Source organism: Sphaerodactylus townsendi, linkage group LG14 (assembly GCF_021028975.2).
Source record: "Sphaerodactylus townsendi isolate TG3544 linkage group LG14, MPM_Stown_v2.3, whole genome shotgun sequence".
Taxonomy (NCBI): domain Eukaryota; kingdom Metazoa; phylum Chordata; class Lepidosauria; order Squamata; family Sphaerodactylidae; genus Sphaerodactylus; species Sphaerodactylus townsendi.
In genome coordinates, this window is record NC_059438.1 from 48,593,814 (window position 1) to 48,610,152 (window position 16,339).

A 16,339-nucleotide genomic window follows, 5' to 3' on the forward strand; every position below is an offset into this window, starting at 1 on the left:
GATGGTGTGGGCAGCTGCTGTGACTGCAAGTAGTGAGAGAGCTTGTGAGTTTGCAGGGGAAGGATGTGCAAGAAAGATGCACAGGCATGTGGGGGCAGGTAGTGTTCATAGAGGGCCCCTGAAAGTCCCTTGCCAAAGCACCTGGTGGTTACTGATCCATTGCACCACATTTACTAGGCAGACCTCGCATAATGTAACGAACTAGCAAAGTCCAGGCCAAAGTAACCGTTCTCAGTTGTTTATTGTGCAGGCCAATCTATATATATAAAAATCTGTCAGTTTGTTTTTCTGCTGACAGGTAATCTCGTTAAAGCAACACCCTCTGATACAAGGGAACCAACCACGCCTTCCTTGAAAACCACTGCCTTATGGAGTGAAAGGGATGTGGCGGGCTATCTGCACATGGCCCACCCATCCTAGCGGAGGAAGGGGAACGTTAGGGAGGGACGGGGCAGGGTGCCATGCAAGGAAATGGGAGAGAGGGAGGGGAGTGGGGGCCCCTCCCCTCCCTTGCAATCACTGTGCAATGACACATGTTCGAGCCGTTCGCTTCCCCTTTTCTTTCTTTTCCACTTCACCAGACTCAGCCACAGCAACGCGTGGCCGGGCATGCTAGCACAGAATAAACGAAGCATAGTTTCCCACAGGCAAATAGAGATAACCTACAAGCAAAAATCCCCATCCCAGGCAGAAAGCCAGAAGCAGCCGGCAGCCACCTCCAAGGACAGACCGCACACTCACCACATCCTGACACTGTTTACAGGGTGGTTTGCTGTTCCCTTTCCTAGTTGCCTACACTTTACCCCCAGCAAGCTGGGTACTCATTTTACCGATCTCAGAAAGACGGATTGCTGAGTCAACCTCGAGCCGACTTCTGTCAGGATCCAACTCAGCACAGCTTTGACTGCAGCGCTGCCGCTTCCCATTGTGTGCTGCAGGGCCCCTCAGAACACCTACATCCAAAACTAACACTGATGCCATCGTCTTCTCACGGGGTTGGCCCTCCATGTTCTCCACCAAACATTTTAATGCTCATGCACTGTAAACATCTATACTCCATTTGAGCCAATTCAGCTATGTGGAGCTGCTTTGCCCATTCTAAAACTGTTAACAGAACAAAGCTACTCATAATAGTTACCTTCCGGTGGTGAGTATCAATCATGCTAATAATGGAAGCAGAGAAGGTAGCCACACAAAGGGGGTGTGGGGTGTGGCTGGCTATACAAACATAGTACCTACTGCAACAGTGGAAACCATATTCTTTACTCTAAATAAAGTATCAAATAAGTAAAACTGCATGCATTTAATTTTTTTCCATTGAGTGTACTTGAAAGTCCTAAATAATTTGGAATTTTGTCAAAAAGCAGAGAGCCCTATAGAAAGTAGAAACCAAGCACATGAACAGTTGTTCACATAGCTCCCATTAGCATTTTTAAGCAACAGGGGGGAAAATCTTACCTGTGAATTTTCCTTTTTCTTGGTCCGGTCTGCTGCAGTCCAGACTTCATAGTTCTCTTATTATCTCTGTTTTGTGCGAGGCAGGCTTGTTAGAAAGCAAACCAAATTGGGAACTGAATTAAAAAGTACCTCCTCAGAATCTGCTGCCACTGCTTGCAAGATTCCCGGAGCTACACGGCAGTGCCACCCAGACTCACTGATTAAAGCAAATTTGGGAGGGCAGTTTATTGGATTACTTATTAGGATAAGTATACCTCTACCCCTCCTGCAGGAGCTTGGGGCTCTGCATAGGATCTCCCTGGGCGGTGTAGTTCTGCACGGGGTGAGGAGAAACCCTGGCGGGCAGAGAGGAGGGAGTAACCATAGCTGTGGGGGGGGGGGGGGGTGCAGGGGCAGGCGCCAAAGTGTGTGGCCTACTCTGTCAGGTGCCATGTTTCATCTCTAAACCACAGGAATATTGTGAAGCCACTGTAATCTCTGAAGCAATTTGATGGAGATCCTAGGAACTCGACTCCAGAGCCACCACCTTCTTAGCCAGCAGGAACAAAAAACTGGATGGTGGCAGCCCATTTCTTGCAGCTGTAAAGGGATCTCATAAGCTTTCATGGATCTTCTCTGGCCTGGCCCAAAGCATTGACCATGTGGCACAGCCAGTTACTCAAGTTAGCTTGCAGCTGGAAACCATGTAAAAACCTCTGTGTACTGTTTGACTAGCAGTGCAGGAACAGCCCCACACTGCATGGCAACTGCATGACTTGTGGTACTTGTAAAGGGAATGGAATTCTCTGAACTGGATGGAGATCCCGAAGCCCTTGCAGGATCAGGGCTTGAATTCCAACCGAGATGTTCTACCGCCTGGGAGGTTTGGTGGCCAGCAACAGCCAGATCATGGTATTTGTGACCCTCTCATCCCCGGCCCTTCAGTGCTGCATAGGTGGATTCCTTACCATTTTGCCTACAACTGGGTTTTCTTTCTATGCTTTTTAACTCTTTTTCTGGGTTGGTCATCCTGGGAACGAAAATCAAAATAACTGGAGTGCCAATGGGTTTTTAATTAATTTATGTACTTACATGGTGAGCAACAGTGTATTTTTGCACTGGTGGCTGCCCTATGAGTCCAAATCCTTGGCGGGAGATAAAGTGCTGAGGATGGAAAAAGAACAAATGCAAAGATGAATGTACCGCTCACTGCCCTGCACCTTGTCTCCACAGCCTTAGAGGAAAACCTTTTCCTGTGCCTTTTCACTGGAGAGTTCAGTGACTGACCATTCTGCGTACAAAATACGCGCTCCGCCAGTCCACTGCCCCTCCGAAAAACAGATACACACACAGCAGAAATCAATATAACCTCAGGGATTTGTTCTTTTAGCTCTGAGACAAAAATAGATAACGTCGTTTCCTGATCTTATCCAGGTCCTCACAAAAGTGCATCTATAACTGCAATTAGTGGATTTGCAGAAAGAAAATTTTGCTAAAAATCCAAACGCGGTCCAGCCTCTTTTACTAACGTGATAGAAATATAATTTAACTGTTCCTCAGAATGATTCCATCTAGCGGACCATCTAGGAATTGTTACTGCTCCTACAAGAACACTGATTCCGACGCAAATAGGAGCGGAGCTTCCCAACCTTTTCGGGTGCTTCAGGGTACCCATCGGCCTCACTTCCTCAGATCTCACGGTGCACTGCCATGCCGCCCTCCTACCTTCTCCAGCCTGTGCCCCATGATTGAGACACCCCACCTTCCCCTCCCAGGGTGGGGCAGCTACCGGAGGAGGAGGGGGGGGATGGCTGCTGACCTTGTGGCAGGCCCTGCCCCATGGGCCAGCTCCATGTCCTTGCTGGCGCAAGTGGGAGACACCGTACAAAATGAGGGGGGAGGGGCGGTGAGTATTGCCATGCGGTGCCCCGATACATGTTTGTCGTGAACCCTCTCAGAACACCATGAGAACTCCAGAGTGAGGAACGGTTTTAACCAGAGACTGCAAAAATTTAAAATATGCAGAAACCCGCGAAATGTAGAAAACTCCCTGCCAATATGCTTCTGTGACATAGTTCAAAAGCAGTAAACGCAATGCAAACTCAAGAAAGAAGACGCGAGCATATGGAATCAGCTCAAAGGATGATTCACAAACCCAATTTTACAAAATCTGTATCCATTATTATGAATTAATTATTTAATCCCGTAACCTTGATTATAGGTGTCATCCTCGAGATTGGTTGGAGTCCATTGCCAGCAACAGACTAAACATAATCATCCTCATGGAGTTTACATGTTAAAACAAAGCAGAGTAAAGATGGATAAAAGTAGAACATATTTCCCAAAGAAACAGAAAAGCCTTTTAATAAAATTTGCTTCTAGGTTCTTAGCATAGGCGTAAATATCCCAAACTGACACACATTTTCTGACAACGATGACAGAATCTCTTTTTTAGATTTGTGCATCACCCAGGGCGCAAAGTACGGTTGCTTTAACTTTTTAGACTTCTGAAGTTCTCACTTTATCCTCCGGCGTGAAAGGTGCAGTACGCTCCACATTATTTTTTTTTTTTTTTCTCCCAACTCTGAACTGGTTCTGGTGAGTTCTTGTACAGGATGACCATTCAAGTCCTCTTCTTCCTTATCGGCTGCCTCCCTTTCTTTGCGGTCGCGTGACTCCGAGTCTTTCCACCTTCACCTTGCACGTATGTTCCCCAAGCTTCCGCCTTATCAACGAGCGTCTTCTTTCCGCTTTGCTTTGAACACCTCCACCCCCATCATTCTCAGGTAGTGCAGCCTCTCATTCTTGGGCACAAAGGCACGGATGGACGTCTTGCCCAGCCAGCCACACAGCACCACTGAACACTGGAGGGTTTCTGGCTGTCTGCAAACAGACAGCATTTCAAACAATAAACAAACTTGAAAATCTATTCAATGATACACACAGTTTTCGCACGCTATTACTTTCTCAATTGAGCACCAATTCTGCTTCTGCACTAGTGATTTCATGCATCGCTGCTGGCTTTTAAAAAAAACTGGCATGGAGAAGGTTCCAGATTAAATTCTCAGCTCAAGTTGAAAAAAAAGATGCTAAGAAACAAAACTGTTGGACGATCTTGGACCGGAATACATGGAACGAATGAAGCAAAACTGAACTGAGACATAACCTTTTTTGACTAGGTAATTCTATCGAACTCTCACACTGCGGAGGACCCAAAAAGCACAACCCTGGCCCCTTCCGCACACGCAAAATAATGTGTTTTCAAACCACTTTCACAACTGTTTGCAAGTGGATTTTGCCATTCCGCACAGCTTCAAAGAGCACTGAAAGCAGTTTGAAAGTGCATTATTCTGCATGTGCGGAATGAGCCCCTGACAGAAGAATAGTAAGTAGCAGCTTACACTGGGTTTGGCCTACAAACCAAACTGGATTTCACAAGCCCCCTCAATGCACACATATGGTAAGCAGATAGAGAGCCATTACTATCTACTCCCACAGGAATGCAGCTGTGATACAATGAATGGCCACAACGTTGTGTGACATTCTGAAATGATCGCCAGTGTTTTCCATCTTGCCGTCTGGAGAAGGAAAAAACCTCCCTCCCCTCAAGTAGGCCTACGCAGCCGACAACCCACTGAGCTGAACACCGTGCACTGCAGCCTGCGATGTACTGAACAATCTTCTTCCGCTGCCATTTTAATATCCTAGGTCAGGAAGAAACAGCTGACACATCCCTGCCACTCGTGGCTGATGGGGTCATGCTGCGCATGTCCGGTCAAGGAGAAGCATATCAAACACACTGCGGTTCCACAGCACAGTTTTCGGTTCTGCTCTTAGCACGTTTCTCAGCATGTTTACATGGAAGTCAAACCCTCCTGGGTTCCAGATGACCCGTCTCCCAGAAAGAGTGCTCAGTAACCTCATCTTCAAGGAAAACCAAGAACAATTTACAGCTCTCTAGGAGAGGAATGTTTCACATTTGAATTTGTGGGTTTTTTTTCAAAACTGTAGTAAGAAGAAGAAGAAGAAGAAGAAGAAGAAGAGGAGGAGGAGGAGGAGGAAGAGGAGGAGTTTGGATTTATACCCACCTTTCTCTCCTGTAAGGAGACTCAAGGTGGCTTGCAAGCTCCTTTCCCTTCCCCTCCTCACAACAGGTACCCTGTGAGGTAGTTGGGGCTGAGAGAGTTCTGAAGAACTGTGACTGGTCCAAAGTCACCCCAGCAGGCTTCATGTGCACAAACAGGGAAACAAATCCAGTTCATCAGATTAGAGTCTGCTGCTCAGGTGGAGGAGTGGGGAATCAAACCGGGTTCTCCAGATTAGAATCCACGTGCTCTTAACCATTACGCCATGCTGGCTGAACCAGATACGGCACAACGACTTCAAGTCCTCTGAAGAAACCAGAAATGAAGGTTGATTGCTACCTCCTCCCCTTTCCCTATGTCTGGAAGACATAGTGGGCTTTCGCTATGTGGCCATTATCCATTACACAAATGGTTGGGGGAAAGTGGGCAAGAAACCCCAGGATGCACAGAGGAAGGGGCTGGAAGCCTAAGAGTTATCTGGTGATTAAAAAGCTAAGATCACTATCCTCCAAAACTGAATTCCTATTAATTTTAATAGGAGAGGATTGAAGAAGAAGAAGACGAAGAAGAGGAGGAGGAGGAGGAGGAGTTTGGATTCATATCCCCCCTTTCTCTCCTGCAGGAGACTCAAAGGGGCTGACAATCTCCTTGCCCTTCCCCCCTCACAACAAACACCCTGTGAGGTGGGTGGGGCTGAGAGAGCTCCAAGAAGCTGTGACTAGCCCAAGGTCACCCAGCTGGCGTGTGTGGGAGTGCCCAGGCTAATCTGAATTCCCCAGAGAAGCCTCCACAGCTCAGGCGGCAGAGCTGGGAATCAAACCCGGTTCCTCCAGATTTGGAGATAATAATTCCAGCTCTTAACCTCCTAATGCCATTGGGAAGCTTTAATTTTTTTTCTCCTACAGAAGCAATTCAGGAATGTAAAGCGAAAGTGTTGGGGTTAAAATAAGGCATGCATTTTGGTGCTTCATCGGCCATTTAGGGAGAAACAGATCGATCCTTTCTACCACTCCCTTTCTAAAGAGAAGAGCTGTTTAAAAGTTTTAAATACGAAATACACACACAGAATTCATATATAATTCACACCGCCCTGGGCCCTCCGGGGATAGGGCGGTATAGCAAGTTTAATAAATAATAATAATAATAATATACTGAAACGACTTACTTGGGATCTGGTTCATATTTCAGTACTATGCTCCCCATAGCTGCAAAGGAAAAGAAGCACAGCCATGACACAGTCTAACGTGCAAATCTGAAATGCCATTTTGGCCCATTTTTTGAACCAACAAGTTTGCATTGATCTCGTTATGATCGTGACATTTTGAATAATTCCAACTAGCACTTCATTTTCAGCAAAGTTCTAAAAGCCTTCCTAGTTCCTATAAGATGGGATTCTAGTGTCTCTTTAGTCATCATCCTTGTACATGAAATTCTGACTCCTAGAAGTTATGGTAGTGGAGTGGCAGTAAAAGTGCAGCTCTCCCACAATGGCTTAAATGCGATTTTAAAAGTGCCCCTCATAATTAAGCTCCCTCAAGTGGCTCAAGTTTTCTTCCTACGACGTTATAGCTGAATAGCACTGAAAGTTCAGGAACGCTATGCTCGGCCATGGGGGGAAAACAAGAAATATCTAATTTGACTATAGAAACAAAATGGAAAGCTGTAAGCAGCAGCAGAGTTCTCACTAAATTGAAACATTAAGTTCTTTTTCTGACTACAGGAACGCTTTTTCTGACTACAGGAATGCTACTTGGAGGAGGACCTACTCATGATCCCTGGCCCAAAAATGATCAGGGTTGGCTCCTCGACGAGGGTAGGGCCTTCCCAGCTCTTTGTCCCTTTACCTCTGGTGGGAACAGGCTCCCTTGAGGGGGGGGATCTGGGACCTCATGTGACTTTACAAGAGCTTCCGCAGGGCCTGCAAGACAGAACCTCTGTTCTGCCAGGCGTTTGCCACAGCCTGGTTAAAATTAATATCTACTGCTTTCATCGGGCCTCCTGTAAGCAATAAGGAGGGGAGGCGGTAGTCAGAGACGCCATCCACATTTTAAAAAAATGGTCTCTGTTTCATGTAATTAATATTTAACTTATGTTTTAATGTATGTTTTAACCTTGTTGTAGATAGAATCACGGGCCCTCAGGGGAGAGGGCTTTGTGAGAAAACTAATAGCCTGTTTGAAATGAGAAACAAAGTAAAACACGCCGCTGTGGAATCAGCATGAGACCTCTACAGTTTCCAGTGCTAACCTCTCTTACAGGTGAGGCAATTTTCACCTTGTTGGCTATGAGACATGCGGAAGGGAAAACTACAGGTAAAGCCTCAGCTACATCAAAAGGCATGGCCTGCTCTAAGCCTCAGGTGACATCAGCCAAATACTCACCCATTTCTTTGACTTGACCGTAAACCTCATTACTGAGTTTATGTAAGAATGGGTTTTCTTCCGTTAGCAGCACTTTCACATCTCCCAAGTTGATGGTAACAATCCTTGCATTAATAAAAGGGTACAACGTATATATTCCCTAGAAGTGAAACAGAGCAAGTTTTAAATTTCTATCCTTGCCTTCCAATTGTTTCCAATTAACGCCTTTGTAACTGTATTACTGTGCTTCTAGTTTTTACCCAGGTGTCCTCGTGGTTCTCTCCTTACACAGTTCCCATCTGTGGTCCTCTTGCCCCGCCCTCAAAATTATAAACCTCCCCCATGAGGTAAGATTAGGAAGACACAGTAATGGCCCAAGTCACTCTGAGAATTTCATAGCTGGATGCCCAGTCTCCCAGGCCCTAATTCAACACTCTGACCTTTATATAACACTAGCTTTCTCTGACCACAGGAAAGAGCTATGTCAATCACAGAATCAGCACTGGAATTTCAGGGCACATCTACCCACTAAAGAGTTATATCACTGTTACCTCTTGTGCTTCAATCGAAGGGCACTAAAGTCGAATCTGTCAGCCATCACTGTTATTGCACTTACACTTTTATTCCTAAAGACCACTTGCACAGAGATAAAATACATTTTATCATGGATTAAATTGGCAGGAAGGCACAGCCTGTTTACCCTGAAAGACATTTTATAATCAACACCCAGACGTTCACACAGGTAAGGGGCTCAGAGGAAACCTCAGGTAAACTCATTTCTCGGCTTCACGTAAGCAAGCAGGACTAGCTACTCAATTCGAGTTTAAAGACCCTGAAGAAAAACACAACGGCCTTGGAGGGAAATGAGCAAAACTGTGTTCACTCCTCGTGAGAATTGCTGAAAGAGATCCAAAGAGGGGAAAACGAAGGCACGTTGGCTGTCAATCGCCAACTAAAAGGCCAATTTAAATCAAAACATTACTCTTAAAGTCAGTTCCAAATAAAAGTGTACGCCAGCTAGTTGCAAAAACGATCAGAACATATTAGTTGAAAAATGACTAGAACCTTTACGCATCTTCTGAGTCAGCACTGCTCATTTCTTTAAAATATAGCTTAGGGTTGGTGGTATTTTTCTATATGGAAATTCTTATTTCAGATGACATAATGCACACAACTTCTAAAAAGAGTCTCTTTTCCAATCTACAACCATGTCAGGCTTTTTCTTGCTGCAGACCATCACAAGGCAGGAAGCCTTCCTTCTGGGGTCCCACTAAGAACAGGCCAGCTGGATCAGACCAGAGTCCATCTAGTCCAGCTCTCTGCTACTCGCAGTGGCCCACCAGGTGCCTTTGGGAGCTCACATGCAGGATGTGAAAGCAATGGCCTTCTGTGGCTGTTGCTCCCAAGCACCGGAGTGTGACTCGGCTTAAGGCTGCTACTTGCAAACCCCTTGGTGACCATGGAGGACTCCAAGATTGGGAGACATAGATGCGGGATTCTCTCCATAAATCTGTCCAAGCCCTTTTTACAGCTATCCAGGTTAGTGGCCATCACCACCTCCTGTGGCAGCATATTCCAAACACCAATCACACGTTCCATGAAGAAGTGTTTCCTTTTATTAGTCCTAATTCTTCCCCCCAGCATTTTCACTTGATGCCCTTTGTTTCTAGTATAGATGAGAGAGAAAAATCTCTCTTCCTTTGCCTGTCAACATTTTCTACCCTATGCATAATTTTATAGACTTCAATCCCATATCCCCCCCCCCTCAGACGTCTCCTCTCTCCAAACTAGCAGAAAAAGGTCCCAAACGCTGCAGTGTGCCTCTCCTCATATGAAGAAGGTGCTCCAGTCCCTCAATGGCATCCTCGTTGCCTTTCTCTTGCACTTTTTTTCTATCTCTTTTTCTGATATCCTTTTGAGATGTGGGCTGTAATTTCAGGAACTGAACACAGGACTCCAAGCGTGCTCTAATGCTTTATATATGGGGCATGACAATCCTTTGCAGTTTTATTATCGTGTCCCTTTCCTAGTGATCCCCAGCGTGGATTGTGCCTGTTTTGACAGCTGCCATTCATTGAGTTGCTTTGATGTGCTACTTCCTTGGTAGGTACTCACACTGCCCACTCCATAACATCTCAACCAGAAGGGAAGGGCAAGAAGGTGCCTTGCATACCTCAGCCCTCCCTCCCACCTCCCCTTCCCTAAGCTAATTCTTCATTTTAGGGTGGGGCTGTCCAGATGCCGGGCCCCTTCCTCCCCCCCTTTGCATGCTGCCCTCCTCCACTCTCTCTGCTAGGGTAGGACAGATCTAGGACTGTAACTAGAATACAAAAGCCAGTTGCAGAGACCTAGTTAATAGTATGCACGGGTCAAAAGTCATCTGTAGATCAGTGAACGTATCCATGGCAACTTGTCAGTCCAGAGCCTCCTGTACCGGTATTGGTAACAGGAACTATTCTGCATGAAGATGCTCCAGTACTCAGGGACTTCAGGTGCTCAAGAGCAGAAGGCCAGTAATTATATAAGGGCATGACAATCCTTGCAGTTTTATTATCAACTCCTTTCCTAATGATCCCCAGCATAGAGTTTGCCTTTTTCACAGCTGCCATGCATTGAGTTGCTTTGATGTGCTACTTCCTTGTTAGGTACTCACACTGCCCACTCCATAACATCTCAACCAGAAGGGAAGGGCAAGAAGGAAAGTGTACGTCTCCCTTGCATGCCACCCCTTATTCCCTCCCTCCCAACCTCCCCTTCCCTTGCAAGCCACCCTCCCCCTCCCTTCACTAGGGTGGGTGGGCCATGTCCAGATGCCGGGCCCCCTTCCCTCCCCTTGCATGCCACCCCTCCCTCCACTCTCTCTGCTAGGTGGACAGATTCAGTGAATGTAACTAGAATACAAAAGCCAGTTGCAGAGACCAAGTAGTTAATAGTGATAAAACGGGTCAAAAGTCATCTGGTAGATCAGTGAACGTATCCATGGCAACTTGTCAGTCCAGAGCCTCCTGTACCGAGCCATAATATAGGAACTATTCTGCTTCGTGGTGACAAAGGAAGATGCTCAGGTACTCAGGACCAGGTGCTCAAGAGCAGAAGGCCATTGCTTTCACATAAGAACATAAGAACTAGCCTGCTGGATCAGACCAGAGTCCATCTAGTCCAGCATTCTGCTACTCGCAGTGGCCCACCAGGTGCCTTTGGGAGCTCACATGCAGGATGTGAAAGCAATGGCCTTCTGCTGCTGCTGCTGCTCAGCGAGCACCACAGATGCTGCTAAGGCATTTGCAATCTGAGATCAAGGGAGGATCAAGATTGGTAGCCATGAATTGAAGCTCTCTCCCTCCATAAATCTAAGTCCAAGCCCTTTTTAAAGCAATCCCGCGTTAGTGGCCATCACCACCCCTCCTGTGGCGGCGTTAATATTCCAAACGCCAGTCACACGTTGCGTGAAGGGTGTTTCCCTTTTTATTAGTCCTTGAATTCTTTGCCCCTCAACATTTTCAATGGATGCCCCTGGTTCTGGTAGTATTGTGAGAAAGAGAAAAAAGAATTTCTCTCTGTCAACATTTTCTACCCATGCATGATTTTATAGACTTCAATCATATCCCCTCAGGATCGCTCTCCTCTCCAAACCAGTAAGGGTCCTAAAACGCTGCAGCCTCTCCTCATAAGTGAAGGTGCCCCAATCCTTCAATCATCCTCGTTGCCCTTCTTCTGCACTTTTTTCTATCTCTTCTGGATATCCTTTTCTGGAGATGTGGCGACTCAGAGACTGGTTCCCTGATTACTCCAAGTGCGGTGCTGCTTACTGCTTTATATAAGGGCATGACAATCCTTGCAGTTTTATTATCAACTCCTTTCCTAGTAGTCCCACAGCATAGAGTTTGCCTTTTCACAGCTGCCATGCATTGAGTTGACATTCCCATGGGACTATTTCAACTAGGCGTAAATCCCTTTCTCTCCTGGTCTTGTGACTGATAGCACTGACCCCTGTAGTGATGCAGTATGTGAAGTTTGGATTTTTGCCCCTATGTGCATCACTTGTTAGCTACATTTGAACTGCATTTTGCCATTTCTGGAGCTCTCCACTCACCTAATTTATCAAGGTCCGGCAGGGAGCTCTTAGCAATCCTTTGTGGTTCTCACTCACCCTACATAATTTGGTATCATCTGCAAACTTGGCCACCACACTACTCCACCTCTCTACTTCCAGGTCATTTATGAATAAGTTAAAGAGCACTGGTCCCAGCGGATCCTTGGGGACACCACTCACTTACATCTCTCCATTGTGAGAACTTCCATTTTATACCCACCCTTTGTTTCCTTTGTTCCTCAACCGGTTTTTAGCCATCCATGGGAGGGACTTCCCCTCTTATTCCTTCATTGCTGAGTTTTTCTCTCAACTGGTGTCTTGGGTGGAGGGAACTTTGTCAAAAGCCTTTTGGAAATCCAAGGTAGACAATGTCCACTGGTTCCCCATTATCCACATGTAATGCTTTACACCCCTCAAAGAACTCTAGTAAGTTTGTAAGACAGGACTTGCTCTCTACAAAATACATGCTTGACTTTTCCCTCAGCAGGTCTTGCTTTCTGTTTACATGTTTAATAATTTTATCTTTAATGATGAATTCTACTAATTTACCAGGAACAGATGTCAAACTGACTGGCCTGTAATTTCAGGTCCCCCCCTAGACCCTTTCTTAAAGATTGGTGTGACATTGGGCCATCTTCCCAGTCTTTCTCAGGGATGGAGCCTGATTCTCAGGGATAGGTTGCAGTATTAAAGAGGTGAGAACATCCAAGCAATTTCATGCTTGAGCTCTTTAAGAACTCTTGGGTGAATGCAATCTGGGCCAGGGGGGATTTGGTAGCATTTAGTTTATCAATGGCTGCCAGTTGAACTTCTTCCTTGTTCACCACTATCTTAGCTAGTTCCTCCAAGATTCACCTCCTAAGAGAAGCTTGGTTTTCCAGGTGTGCAGGAATTTTCCTCACTCCTCTCCTCTTGGAGTGAAGACAGATGCAAAGAATTCATCTCAGCTTCTCTACCAATCTCCCTGTCATCTTGCAGCACACCTTTTGTTTCCTTCATCACTTCCATTCAATGGGCCTACTGCAGCCCTTAGCTGGCTTTTGAAGTGTACTTGAATGAACTGTTTGTTGCATAGTCTTGATGTTACTGATGACCATGCGTTCCTCATAATCCTTTTTGCCTCCCGCCTACAGCAGCTAACTTGCTTCTCTTTGCCACCATTTGTGTTTCTCTTCTAAGGGTATCTTCTTCATCGGTTAATTTGGACTTCCATTTCTAAAAAGACATCTTTTTTTTCCCCTAATAATTTCCCTCCAACCTCCCTTATTGTTAACCATGGTGGCTTTCTTTTGGACTGGGCGCTGCCTTTTCTAAACCTCGCAGACACATTCCAGCTGGAGCTTTTTAAGACTGTGTTTTTAAATGAACTCCTCCAAGCACCTTTGGACATTTTTGACTCTCTTGATTTTTCCCTTTCGGCTTCTCTTTGCACTATCTCCCCTCTATCTTTGAGAAATTTTCTACCGCTTTCTGAAGTGAGATGTAACTACATTAGTAGTTGTCACTTGTTCAAGCATGCAAGAGATACTGAATCTGACAGCGGTGAGGTGGCTGTTCCCTAACTCGACTCCAACAACACTGACTCTCCCACACTCAGGTCCTGGGTCCTGTTTATAGAATTAGATCTGGGATCCCACATCTCCTCCTGGTTGGTTCTGAAGCAACCATCTGCTCTCTAAACCACAGTCATTTAGCATATCCAGGAATGTTCTCACCTTACTATGACCTGAACATGCATTTTTCCAGTTTATGTGGGGATAGTTAAAAATCGCCCATTACCGACATTTTGCTTCTTTTGGTGGCCTCTCGAATTTTTTTTTTTTTTTTATTTTTTCCATCTCAAGAATCCTCTTGTGCACTCCTCATTGGTCAGGGGGGGCGATAATATATTCCTAATGTTAAACTATGCTTCCACCCCTGGTATTATTTGATATCCACAGTGCTTCTGTAGAGGAATCAGCTCCCTTCTACATTGTCTATTTTATGTGACACTTATGCCTTCTCTTTGATGTAAGAGGGCCACTCCCACCCCCAATACGCCCCTGTCCTATCCTTTCCTGTAGAGCCTGTAACCTGGGATAACAGCATCCCACTGGTTCTCCTCATTCCACCATGTCTCTGCTTGATGCCCTTTATATCAATGTCCTCCTTCAAAACTCTGTACTCCAGCTCCCCAAAAGGCTCCACGCCTCTACTCATTAGCATAGAGTACACTTGTATACTCTGTCTCTGTCCCTAACCTGGGATTTATGTGTTTTGCCCTCCTTCTTTTATTGGAGACACTATCACTTATCACATTGCTATGCTCCCTACCGGCTTGTATGTGATTTGATTTAGAAAAACCTCTCTCTGTGTCTTTGCATCCCATGGACTCTCTGTATTCCGAACCGAAATTACCTCTAGCTCCTGTCGGCTTTCTCCCCAACGGGATCAGTTTAAAAGCTTTCGTTCACCACCACTTGTGTTGAAAGTAATATTCCTGGTTCCTCTTTGGTTAAAGATGAAGCCGTTGGGCCCCTTTGTACAGGCCTGCCTTTATCCCAAAAGGTTCCCCAGTTCCTGACAAAAAGCTGAAACCCTCTGCCTTACACCTCACACTTCTCATCCCGCGCGGTACAGGACCCTGTATCTCGGCAGCACTAGCTTCGCCCTGCCGATGGAACAGGTGCAGCATTTCGGAGAATGCCACCTTGGGGGTCCTGGATTTTAACCTTTTTTCCCTCAGCCCAGCCTAAATTTGGCTTTAGAACCTCCCGGCTACATGGCTTCCCAAATGTGGTTTGGTGCCAATGTGGACCCGCAACTGCTGGCTCCACCCCAGCACTGTTCATCCTAGCTCTATCTAGGCCAGTGTGGACATCCGCGAACCGCTTTCGCGCCAGGCGAACCCAGGGTCGTACCATGCGGTCATCACGCGCCTGTCACAAACCCAACTCTCTATATTCCTAATGATCCGAATCACCCACTACAAGGAGCCCCCCACCTCCCCGAGGGGTATCCTCCAGTCTCTTGAGGATATCTGACCGCCAGCTAAGGAGAGGGGTCCCATCTAAGGGAGCACCTTCCACCACCTCGAACTGGCACCCTCCGTCCTGCCCAGACTCTCATTCTCCCGCGACATCTGAAGAGATGTCACCCAGGGAGTGGGACCCGGCTGCTAGGTCCCCGAAAGCCTGGATTTGTTGCCCTCTCTGCCTCTCTCAGCTTCTCCAAGGTCTGCCGCCTTGGCTGGAAGAGCACGCACATGTTCCTTGAGTGCCAGGAACTCATTACTGGCGAGGGCACACCGCGACTTCTGCCCTAGTGGCAGATAAGTCATGCAGCTTATCGCGACACTCGAGGTGCAAAACTCACTGGAAAGCCCCCATCCCCCTGCTGGCTTCCTGTCTTCATATCTAATTTTGTTTAGATATTCAAATACTAATTTTAATTAGTGCCTCCCTCTTAAGGTTTCTATACCTTCTACTATCCCTTAAAATATGTTTTTATTTAGTAAAACACCTGCGCGCGCCGTTAGGCACGCGCCGCTGGTTCCAGAGACTAACTGAAAAGATTTAAAAATGTGAGAAGCCCCACCCCTTCAGCACTAACTGAAAAGATTTACAAATGTGAGAAGCCCCACCCCTTCAGCACTAACTGAAAAGATTTACAAATGTGAGAAGCCCCACCCCTTCAGCCTAACTGAAAAGATTTACAAATGTGAGAAGCCCCACCCTTTCAGAAGCCTCCACCAATCAGCAGCTCTAGGACAAGGAGAAAAAAAGAGAAACCCCCTGTTTAAAATACACTGTTTAAAAGATGTGGCTTTGAGAAAAGCCCTCTGAAAAGAAAAATCAGAGCTCCTCAGCCCTTTCTGGCCCACTGCTGTTCTCCACTGCTCCTCTTCTCTGCTGGTCATCCTGCACGTGAGCTCCCAAGGGCACCTGGTGGGCCACTGAGAGTAGCAGAGAGCTGGACTAGATGGACTCTGGTCTGATCCAGCAGGTTCTTTCTTATGTTCTTAAGATATTACCCACCTACCTCCCAAGGTGCCTGTTGTGGGGAGAGGAAGGGAAAGGAGTTTGTAAGCCCCTTTGATTCTCCTTACAGGACAGAGGTATAAATCCAAACTCTTCTTTTTCTTGTATTTAGTTCACACTGCATTGTAAATCAATATTTCTTTAGGGGGAAAAAATCCTTTGATAAGGTTTCAAAAATCTAATTTTAATTTGGAAATGCATGGGGTTGAAAATGTTGACAGAGAGAAATTGTTCTCTCTTTCTCACAATACTAGAACCAGGGGGCATTCATTGAAAATGCTGGGGGGAAGAATTAGGACTAATAAAAGGAAACACTTCTTCACGCAACGTGTGATTGGTGTTTGG

At 46.1% G+C, this 16,339-nt stretch overlaps 1 protein-coding gene across 1 annotated transcript in view; it reads right to left on the minus strand.

The window, feature by feature from the left end:
- Window positions 1-3,643: 3,643 nt before the first annotated feature.
- NSUN2 (NOP2/Sun RNA methyltransferase 2) overlaps window positions 3,644-16,339 on the minus strand; it is a 39,085-nt gene continuing 26,389 nt past the window's right edge. The window contains exons 16-19 of the mRNA XM_048515385.1: window positions 8,499-8,583; window positions 7,904-8,042; window positions 6,688-6,727; window positions 3,644-4,320 (exon numbers count right to left, since the gene is read on the minus strand). Coding sequence (XP_048371342.1) covers window positions 4,167-4,320; window positions 6,688-6,727; window positions 7,904-8,042; window positions 8,499-8,583 — 418 coding nt within the window. The 3' untranslated portion in view covers window positions 3,644-4,166. The remainder of the gene's footprint in view (window positions 4,321-6,687; window positions 6,728-7,903; window positions 8,043-8,498; window positions 8,584-16,339) is intronic.